Source organism: Serinus canaria, chromosome 1 (assembly GCF_022539315.1).
Source record: "Serinus canaria isolate serCan28SL12 chromosome 1, serCan2020, whole genome shotgun sequence".
Lineage (NCBI taxonomy): Eukaryota > Metazoa > Chordata > Aves > Passeriformes > Fringillidae > Serinus > Serinus canaria.
Window position 1 is genome coordinate 84,861,394 of NC_066313.1, and position 11,238 is coordinate 84,872,631.

Below are 11,238 nucleotides of genomic sequence, written 5' to 3' on the forward strand. Positions count from 1 at the left end.
AGAAGGCCAGACCATTTCAAGGCACTGGGGAGCTGCACCCCAGCTTGCTGCTTTGGGATGTGTCAGCTTGCACTGCAATGCACTGGGCTGGTTGAGGCTGTGAGCAAATAGTTGCAAGCACCAGCCCACAGCAGCTCTGGCTGGTCAGCTCTTCCATGTGACCAGACTCACGCTTCATCTGTGCCTGTCCCAGCTTAAAAGTCAAAGACATTAAAGTAAACCACACGAAGGCTTGGCTTTCAGGTGGTAACTCAGCCGTGCTGGAGCACTGCAAGGGTACAGGCAGGATAGGAATAATCTCATCTACATGGCTACAAGGCAGAGAAGTCCAAGACAGCTGCTGCACACTACATAGTCACTGGGAAAAACAAATGGCAGGTCTGAGGCCCCTTTCATCTGAGCTGTCTGAGGTGACTCATTTAGTGTGAGGAAATGTGTAGCTACTTATTTCTCTCCAGTGGATATCTAGAGATTTTTAAGGTGACAAGCTTCATGGCCAATGTCTATGCTGAGCCAGGCAAATTCTACCCATGGTCTTAGCTGATGGGTGATGATCCATTACTGTGGTAATAAATTACACCAGATTATTCACTCAAATATTAATTTTCAGCAAAAGTGACTTAACTTATCCAGTAAAAAAATTGGATTCAACTGAATTGAGATAAATTATTCATAGAATGGGGTTAGCCATACAAATGAAATTGACTTCAGGTACAACTTGTACTTAAATTATTTCGGGCTTGTGTTAAAACAATGCTTAGTAGCTCTTACTATGGGAATTAACAGAAAGTTAATTAAGAAAATAGGAAGTTCTGAAGTCTGAATAAGAAGTCTTAAACAATAAATAATCACAACATCTTCCTTAATTTGTTAAAAAAAAGGTGTTGCTATGGGTGTTGATTGCAATTTGGATTTCTAAGTGTCAGTTGTTCCATGGGTTGTATCAACATCTATGGAATAGAAAAGCGGAACTGTTAGAAGGAGATTCAGTTCCACATCTGCATTTGTTTTCCTTGGATGATTCCGTCTCAACTTTTTAGGGTATGTTTGGAGCAAAATCTCCTCAAGTATACTGAAAAGGGAAAGTACAAAATTATGTAACAACAAAAGGTATCTTTTAAATACAGAAGAATCATCTTCTTGGAATGAGTTGCATAACTTTCTGCTGTTAAAAAAAGAAAACTGTAAAACTTTCTAAAATATATTGGCAAAAGGAATCTTTGCTAGTGTATCATGCACCAGTTCCCTGAAAAAATAAACTCCATCCCAAACAACACTCTTTCCTCTGATATAAATGCATCTACATGAATGCTTAGCAGAAATTAATTAGAAAAAGCACAAGCATAATTCATTACATATTCCTTCTTCTCTGTTATTGAATGTCGTTTGATATGCATTGTGTAAAGTTGATGATCAGGCCTCCTCTTTAGGCATCCCTACTTCTTATCTTATATATCCTATCTACTCTGTACCTTTCCAAAGGTGGATGGATGTACTTGAATCTTGAAATCTGGATTGCAGGTTTCAATATACAGCTCATATAGTAGCCGACAGGGTACAGTGCATCCTCCACACAAATAGAAATTATCAGCTAGCCTTTAAAACAAAAATCATCAATTGGTTTATGTCAGAGTTAGAAGAAGGAATTGTTAGATTTATAAAGTTCATCAGATTTACAGTGAGCTCTGTAAAAGTCATTCTGGTTTTAGAGAAGCATAGAATCAAAAAGAGCTACTTCCTTTGTATTATTCTGTATCCTGGGAAACAATATACTTTTTCATTTATATATATATATATATATATATATATATACACACGTATACTCTCTGTTTATTTTTAACTTTTAAAGCCCTATTTTCCTTGTTTTCAACATGTAAGAGAGGTCATGTGAGATTCTGCTAAGAAATTAACTAGTTCTCATTATTTTTAAATTAAAACAATACAACTTAGTGATACCATTATGACATTAACACCAATACAGACAGTATTAGAATTTCTCATATGCAAAATGTTGTTATATCAAAGGATCTAACTTCACTCTTCTAAATAGAAGGGTATCCACTATACCAAAAATAATAATTTAAGCATTGTCCCACCTAAAATGTTAAATATGGTGTTTTGGGACAGAGTGCACAAACTTTAAAGGACCACATTCTGTCTTCACGATTTTAGGACAAGTTTAATAGGAGAACAGAGTTTTAATTCACAGTTACTATATAACAGGACTGCCAGAACTGAAACAGGCTTAGGTGTTTAAATATCCATCCTTTTGCCAAATCCCTGATTCATCCTACTAATCAGAATGGTCTTAGTCAAGTAAATGCAACTACTCGTGTGAATAAGGTGAGGGAAATGCAAACTTGGTTACTTATAAGCCTAAGATATTATCTTCACCAGGAAAAAATGATCTTTAATTATAAAATAATGCCACTGGTTTTGATGTGAGAAGATAACAGGCTACAGTACAAATACAGGAGCAAAGCTGAGTCAAAGGAGCAGAGGGATTAATTTACAAAGCATGACACACTGCTCGTAACACGGCGCTTTCTTGCTCTGACTCTGTTTCCGTTCGACCAATTATTTATGCACATTGAATTAATTTATCAGCTGAATGCCAGTGCAGCACAGTGCCAGTTACTCACTGTGTATTTACTGACAATCAAGTTCATTGGGAAAGCAGACTTTTCAATTCACTGGGTGTGATAAGTCAGATGGACTTCAAATCAGCATCCTCTGCTTTAGTACCCTGACTTCAGGCACCCCAGTTGTTTGTCTTAGTTGCTTTGTCAGTAGACAGTGGATAAGGTCTACAGCAAATTGGCTTGCTAGAACAGACTGAGCAAGCAGCTGATGATGTTTACCTCACCTGTTATTTGTGCCTCCTCCCCTCTTTCCATTGAAGAATGCTATCTGGTTCCCCCAGCTTTCCTTCTCCCTAGCAAATGACCCCCAGATGCCTCACCTATACCTCCTTGAAGACCATCTCCTCACCCAACAACCCAAGAGGCTGTGCTGGGCTCCCTGCCAGCTCCTCACCACCTCCAGCTCCACCATCCAACAGCAAAGGCTTCATGTCTAGACCTGAGCAGGAGCCTGCACCCAAAGATAGGGGATCTGCTGCTCTAAGGGGTATTTCCCATCATCAGGCAAAAAGGTAAATGAAATTCATTCTACATAAGAGTCCTGCCTCCCAGCAGGCAGAAGTGCTTTTTCTTCTAGAGCATCTCAAAACTCTTCACAAATGAGCAGTCTCAGAGGAGATTAATCTTAAGTTCAAATTCATCCTTAATATAACATCACAAGAGTCACTGGAAGTGCATCAGAAATTAATTCATGCTCCAGTAGCTGGTTTCTGCCAATAGTTTTTCCTCAGCATTTAACTAAGGGACAAAGTATTTGGGAAATCCATTTTGTGATTTTTTTGTCTATTAAGCTGCCAGTCTTTTTGAAATAGTAAGTCAAACACCCTCTTAGTGCTGACACATAATACAAAAATATTTCTGTCAGGAAAGCAATCTGCACAGAAAAGAGCACAGCACTCCTCTTGCTTATTAGCCCCAAGGTTTTCAAAACCTGAGTTTTTATGGCATGCATCAAAACAAAACTGTGAAAAAAGACCAAAAAAAAAATCAAAATGAAAGTGTGGTAAGGCAGAAAGGTAGAGGTTAAAGAAAAAGCACAGGGGAAAAGACCTCCTTCATTCATCTACTGTCTATCTACACACTGTGTAGGGTTTTTTATCATATTGATTTTAGGACCTTGCATAGACTCTGAGTGTTTAGGGTTTGCCATCTCTTCTATGTGAACCCTTAGCAGCCAGGCCATTATACAGGTTGGCAAGTCTGCTGTTAAACCATTTCTAGAGCAAAATCTGGTTTGCTACTGGAAATGTACCAACTGTAAAATGAAGCTGAACATTCAAAATTTTTCAAAACATGAAAAGAAGGTTGTAATGATGAAAATAATCATAAGTTCATCTTTTCAAGGTTTGCTTATGATTCAGTTTTATGCTGTGTCTCAGACCTGTTGGATGAATGACCTTGTATGAATCTCATCCTTCAGTCCTTTCCAAATGGGAGCAGTGGTATCTATATACAGGGAAAACACAGACTAACTCCCACTGCTCAAGTATGACTGATGGGGGGAGTAAAATTGTTTAAGATCACTTGCTGATAAGTTAAAAGTTTGTATGTGTTGTCGCTATTTCACAAAAGCTTCAACATTATTTATGAGCAGGACTCATTTGTGCTTGAGGAGACAAGTAAAGTAATCCTGGTTTCTCTGTGGCTGTCTCATGGCAGACGATGCTCTTCTCAAAGCCCAAGAAAACAATTGTGTCAGCCTTCCTCCACTACACAAAGTGTCTCACTAAGGAGTTCAACCTTCAGCTCAAGAAAAAATAACCTTGGAGAATGTCAAACACCCGCATCACCCCGAGTGCTAGTGTGCCACCTGCTCGCAGCCACCTGTGTGCTCCAAGAGCCCACCAGGCAGTAGAGTAAGTGGCAGACCCAGGGAGATCCCCGACAGCTGCCCTGCAGCATCACACCAAGTGGATGGCTGCCAGGGGCCAGATCCCAGCCAGTGGGCAGGCTGAGACAAAGTCCCGTTTCCCCCATGTCAAACCACCTCCATATCACCAAGGCTTGTGGCACCAGGTGGTCTTTTGGGAAAATTTCCCTGCTTGCTTGGTATGGTTTATGCATCACCATGATGACGGGGGGCCTTTGTAGCAAACCACACTCTTGCCCTACGAAACCGGGAGAAAAGTTAAAAGCGGGACTCCTACACTCCCCGTGGCAAGGCAGCTCCTGCGAGGCCCTCGGGAAAGCAGAGACAGCCGCGCCACCTCCCCGCTCCATCCTCAGCCCCGGCCCGTGCCGGGCAGCGGGCAAGAGGACAGCACCCACCACTGGAGGACGGGGAGGTAGGTGAGGGAGGTGGGGCCGAAGTAAGCCATGTCGGCCGGCTCCGGGACGGGCTGCGGCTCCGCGTCGTCCATTGGGACCGGGATGGTGGGGCCGGGGCCGGTGCGTACCGGAGCCGTCGGGTAACGGACGGCGGGTAACGCCCGTCCCGCGCCCGTCCCGCGCCCGTCCCGCGCCCGCCCCGCACGGCCCCGCACGGCCCCGCACGGCTCCGCGGCGCTTTCCGCAGCGGTGTCCGCGCCCTGCGGACAGGTCGGGCGCCACGCGGCATTCCTGGCGCCCGCCCACTGCTCCGCCGCCTGATGGGTTTGGTTTTTTTGTAGGTGTACATGGCCGATCGCGCTGCGGTACTTCTGGATATCACAGTGGCAGGAGAAGAGGGAATAGCTTCAAACTAAGCGTAGGTTTAGATCATGTGTTAGGAAAGAATTCTTTACTGTGAGGGTGCGAGGTGCTGGCCCAGGTTGCCCGGAGAAGCTGTGGATTCTCCGTTCCTGGCAGTGTTCAAGGCCGGGTTAGATGGGGCTTTGAGCAGCCTGGTCTGGTGGAAGGTGTCACTGCCCATGAGAGGGGAGGTTGGGACTTGGTGGTCTTTATGGTCCCTTCCAGCCGGGCCATTCTATGATTCCATGCTTCTGTGATCAAAAGTGCCATCCTAGAAGGTTTTGCACATCTTTAAAGCTTTACTTTCAGAGTTTTCAACAGGGATGCTGCAAACTCCCATAATTGTTTAATTTCTCTTTGATACAGATAGATGAAAGGTCTGTCTGCTCTGCTGAAACCCTGTAAGCACTTTTCCATCACAAGTATCCATTATGCAAAATGAGCTTTGCTGCCATGTGACTGTCAAACATAAATTATGTATGGCTGCAGCATCTAAAAGCGTGCTAGTCCATGGCTTTGGGTTACATCAGAGCTCAGCTTCTCAGAAACTCCCACAGCTCTCTCCTGTTAATTAGCTTCCTGAAATCCCCATGTGTGACACAGACTGGCTTGCTTCCTTCGTTATGACAGTATGACCAAAGCCAGCACGTTGGTAGACAGCAGTATTAAAGCGGGGGTAGGGAGCACAACGCCGGCAAAGGGAATTTGAAGTGGCAGGTTACTGGTTTTGTGGTCCCTTGATGTCCCTTGTTTTTGAGGAGCAGTGCACACAGATGTCATGTATGGTATAGATTGGTTTGAATCTGTGAAGCCTCATGCTGTGTTGAGAAGCCCATGGGAAGATGATGTTCACTCAAGGGCCCCCAAACCAAAACCTTGAAAATGCTGCCTGCCAAAAACACAGGTTCGTGTTAGTATATGCATTGTAACCAGTCCAGTCTGCCATCAATAATTGTGCTTAATGGCTGATTGTGGGAGCTTCTCTCAGTAGCTGCAGGTCTTGATTATGTTTGTCTGCAGCCTACTGACCTCCTCTGTGGGACATTCAGACAGTGAATACTCCTGCAAATACTGTAGAGCAAAAGCTTTCTCAGGTTGAAGTAGCTGTTGTAAGGACTAACAACAGTGATACTGCAGCAGCTATGAGGCTCGTGTGGTGTTGCCATTTAAGGATGCCTGGAGCTTCTGCAGCAGGTCTGGCAGTAGATGCTGCCCAGGACATTCCCTGCCAGTTCAGTTGTGCCTGTCCCTTCTGCACTCAGAGCAGTGCCCATGCACCTAAGGAAGAGGACACCCCATCTCCAGTTTCCAACAACTGGTTGGCTTATGTGTTTGCATGTGCTTCTTAGTCCCGGTCTTACTTCACAAGGTTCATCACCAGCAACTGACTTTTTGGGACTGTCTGAAACTCTACACAGGGAAGTTCCCTAGGCCTGAAAACGCCTTAGCAGGAAAAATCCCAAAAAACATTTACAACTCAGCTAAAACTGAAGAATGATAAATAGACTATTACCGTGGTAACAAACTGAAATAATGGAAACAATACAGACCATAAAGTCCCTGGACAGCACCTCATACTCAGAAAGGTTTTGATGAAAAGAAGCAAATGCTGCACAAAAACCCCCTGTCAAGTTACTGTCCCTGGCTTGAGAGATACCAATTAGCATTTTTCCTGCCCAGTTTGCAGATAATGAGATAGACAGATCTGTGTGCTGTTCAGGTCTTGACATACTTTTATTTGATTAGGGATTTTCCATTTTTTTTGTCCCAAAAATGACTCTTTACCTCTCAGATAGTTCTAACATATGCTGCTTTTTTTTGCCTTTTTTTTTTGTTGTTGTTGTTGGGTGTTTTTTGGTTTTTTTTTTGGCAGGAGGGAGAGTGAGTGGGAGAGAAGGGAGATTCTGACTTGAAATGCCAGGCTGTTAGAAGAATTTGGTTGAAAACCTGAAATCAGTTTCTTCAGCTTAAACCAGTCAGATAGGACTGGTGGATATAGATTAGGTCAAGCTGTAGTAAGTCTTTATTCTTGCATAAGCTGAAAGCTGCAAAGCTCTTTATTGCTGTCCTTGCATAAAATTACAGAGTATATAATGAACATTCACTTTGACTGAAAAAAGATTTGGAATAAAATTAGGAGTATGGTTGAACAGATTAAAAGGTGTACAAAAAAAGCTTCCTTCCTCTGACGTTCACCCATAACTAGGACAAATTTAAACCAAACTTTGAGGTAATCTCCAAAACGTTTTAAGGAGTGTCTTTAGCACAAAACTGCCCGTTCAGATTACTGTCTGCCCTCAGCTCCCCCATCCCATATTCAAGAGAAGATTTGGATACCTTGGGAGATTTGGATGCCTTGTAAGGTAAACAGATTATGTAAGAGCTCTTGCTGGTGACAGCTGTCTTGTAAAGGCAAGTGCTAACATCTCTGAGACATTTGCAGTTTTAAAAACAAGTGCTTTATAAGATTTTTTAATATTTAAGCAAAGGTATGTCTGAAACAGTCACTAAAGCAAGTGAATCTACTACAGCTTCCACCACTACTAGCAGCAATGAACAGAAATTCTGTGTTTCCCCTAGAGCTGCAAAGGCCTGGAGGGTATTTATTGCATTCATTCTCATTCAGGAAGGAATGGATAAAAGAACTTGAAAAGGAAAATAAAAAATAAAAATCCTTCCCTCACACCCACCAAACTGAAGTCCTGGAGCAACATATTATTAACTTTTCCATGTGAAAAGTTAAAAAAATTGGGTCACGGTGTAAGAGTCCTGTTGGACAAAGGCAAATATCCCAATCTGAGAAATCAAATGTCATTACATTTTATGTACTGTGTCAGTACATTTTATTAGTTTGGCTTTTGTTTGTTTGTTTGTGGTTTTTTTATCTCTACTAGTTGGCCTACCAGGGACAAAATTACATCAGTGTAAAAGTTTGCTCATTTTCCCCTCCTTTGAGATCTGAATAATGCCAATGATCAGGCACTACCTAAATGTGATCAGTTGACTATGAACAGAGATCTTCAGTCATAGTTACCTTCTAAACTTTAGTTTGAAATAGATCACTTGAAAGAATCAAACAAATCCAATGCTTTAGCATTACAGAACACTGTGTCCTTCACAAGCCACACACTTGGACATGAATGCACATGAGGAACAGGAAGGCTCCTCTCCCAAGTGCCTCTAGCATGTGAATTCTTGTATGTATGAAAATCCAATTCAGTCAAGCATGTCAGCATGTTTGTAAGACCGCTTCATTTCATCAAAGCATTTAAGAATGTGCTTAAATTTAAATATGTACTTAGCTGAATCGTTCTGCTGAGTGGGGATTGATGGCTGAATTGAGGCATTAAGCATTAATGAGGGAGCTGGGAACACAAAATAATATGTAAATTGGGATGTGTCCTGTCATGACTAGAATAAACTGATTCAAACAATGCAATCATTGCATGACTAAGGTCTCTTGAAAGATGTGAAACCATTAGAAATACTTAAGACCTGGTGACTTGAGATGGGACACAATCACTGACAATCACTCAGTCCTTCTTCACTCATCTCAGATCACCTGGTTTTGGAGTGTCTGGTGGAGAGGATGGGTAAAAATCTCTTCCACACAGTACCTGAAACACTTAACTGACTGTTGCCCCATCGCTAATTCCAGGTGCTGCCCAGGACAGTGTCACCTACTGATCTTCTTTCAACTAAGATGAACGATGACTTCTTTGGCTGCTTTTGGTCCAGCCACAACTGGTATCAGGGTCTGTCTGAGCAGCTCTGTCCCTCATGTCTGGAGAGGCTCTGGTGTGGGTCCTGCTGGTCCCCCTTCGTGCTCCTGGACGGGGCAGTGCCTCTCGGAAGGTGACTGTGGAGCTGAGCACTGTGCTTTCCACTGTGCGCTGACTCCTGCTCTTTGTACTTCTTGCTCTTTAGTCCAGCTTAGGGCAGCCAAACAGTTTATACAGTGACTCATGAAGATGGAGATATGGATAAAAGCCTATCTGTCCAGAAGAGGCTGAGGTAATGCTTGCAGGAGAAAGCAACTGCTTCATTTCTGCTTGACAGAAGATGCAGCGCTTGCTCCTCCAAGTAGAAATAGCATTTTATGATGCTTCCCTGATACATTATTTCTGTTGTTTTGTTTTGTTTTCTACATTTTGGATGCATACTGGAGTCAACTTTCTGTTTAATAGGACAATCTATTATAAACAGCTGTGCTATAAACTCTGAAACAGTGATGCTAGGTTTGCATGTTAGAGTAGTTTGAACAGAAAAAAATTCTCTACAGTAAAAGCAGTGGTGAGTCATGCAGAAAAGCCCCATCTATCTCAGAGGCTAGAAACAGCAGCTCTTACATTAGCTCCTCTGCCTGGTTTGCAGATGACATGCAAAAGACCCTTGATTGTATTTGTGTGTCAGGAATGTTTACACAATGAATCAATTAGTTCTGAAGTAAGGAATGGCATTAAGGGCAGCTTTCAAATGTATTCACGGTAAAGTCCAACTACAAAAGTTTTGAAAAGAGAGAAAAAACATCACCCTCCTCCACAAAAATAAATACAGACGTTACTGTGAAAAGAGGTGCTTTCTTTCCTTCTTCTTAATTAAAACAAAAGGTAAAAATGTTTCACTTAAATAGCTACATTAACCAATAATTTTCTTGAAAGTACTTGTTGAAAGATTCAGCATAGTGTTTGAGATAATTAAATGACAATGCAGTTAACAGCTAACTCCTCTGAAGTGGAATTTTATTGAAACAAATGCAAATCCTGCCGCAGTAGTTTTTGAGGGTAAAGCATATGTTGCAGGAGTGATGTAGTTTTATCTTCTCACCTTTTGAATATCTTAGGCCAAATGGTACATCAGAGAAACATTATATGCATGTAGTGTCAGGGGTGATATGATTAAAACTGCATACAGTTCTGCATTCCTATTATTCTTTTACAAATCTTGTTTTATCCTTCAGACTAGAAAATATAGCAGTAGATAGTGTGATTTATGCCTTGCTTATAGTTACATAACTGACATTTTCAGATAATATTTTATCTCAGATTACCAATAAATTCAAGAGAGAGAAAAACCACCCTAACAGACTTAATAAGCCTAACCACTGTAGGAACAATGAAACCTGAAGTACCAAGACCCATCTGAACTGTTCAGGACCCCTCTTTGATCAGGGAGGTGAATTAGATAACATTCAGATATCCCTGACCACCTCATTTATTCCATGATTGTTGCATGGTCTTTTCCTTAATTGCATCTGAAGCATTTGTGACTTGTCTATGCTTGGCTTTTGTCCAAATAAGTAGAACATTCATTTATGTTGCTGGCAGTAGTGTTGCTCTAGCTGCAGCAGAGTACAGACACAGCCAAGGCAAACTTTGTAAAGAGAAATCTTTCACTTGGGCCAGTTCATACAGCTAGACTAGATACACATACTGTATGCCCACACAGATTGTGCTGGACCTGAAGCTAGCAGCAAACACATAGCTGATAAAGGTTGGAAACAAATGTTCTGGTAGAATGAGAGTGTTTCTTTTTCCCAATTTAGTGAATTAGATTAGACTGATATGGTTTAGGACGACAAGATGTCTGCCATACCAATTGATATTCTCTGCTTTCATTGGAATAAATTACAAAATCAACCTTTGTGAAAAAATTGGATTTGAAATTCCCCTTTGAGGAGCTTGTGAGCTCCGGCCCCTTTGCACTGATATGAAGGAGCTCTGGGGTGATTGGACTGTGGTCAGCCGTGGGGGGCTCTGGACCGATCACCATCCTTCATTCATGGTCCTGATCTGTGATCCTGATCTTGAACTACTCCATCATTTCTGACCCTTACAAATACTTTCCTTACTGCTAAGTGCTCCTCAGATGGCTTACATAAAACGTTTCCACTTCTGCAGGCTTCTTATTTCGACTGTGTGCTGTT

General features: G+C 42.0%; 1 protein-coding gene across 1 annotated transcript in view; it reads right to left on the reverse strand.

Moving 5' to 3' along the window:
• Positions 1 to 5,002, reverse strand: part of RFX8 (regulatory factor X8) — a 30,930-nt gene extending 25,928 nt beyond the window's left edge. The window contains exons 1-2 of the mRNA XM_030235161.2: positions 4,911 to 5,002; positions 1,473 to 1,596 (exon numbers count right to left, since the gene is read on the reverse strand). Coding sequence (XP_030091021.1) covers positions 1,473 to 1,596; positions 4,911 to 5,002 — 216 coding nt within the window. The remainder of the gene's footprint in view (positions 1 to 1,472; positions 1,597 to 4,910) is intronic.
• Positions 5,003 to 11,238: the final 6,236 nt, after the last annotated feature.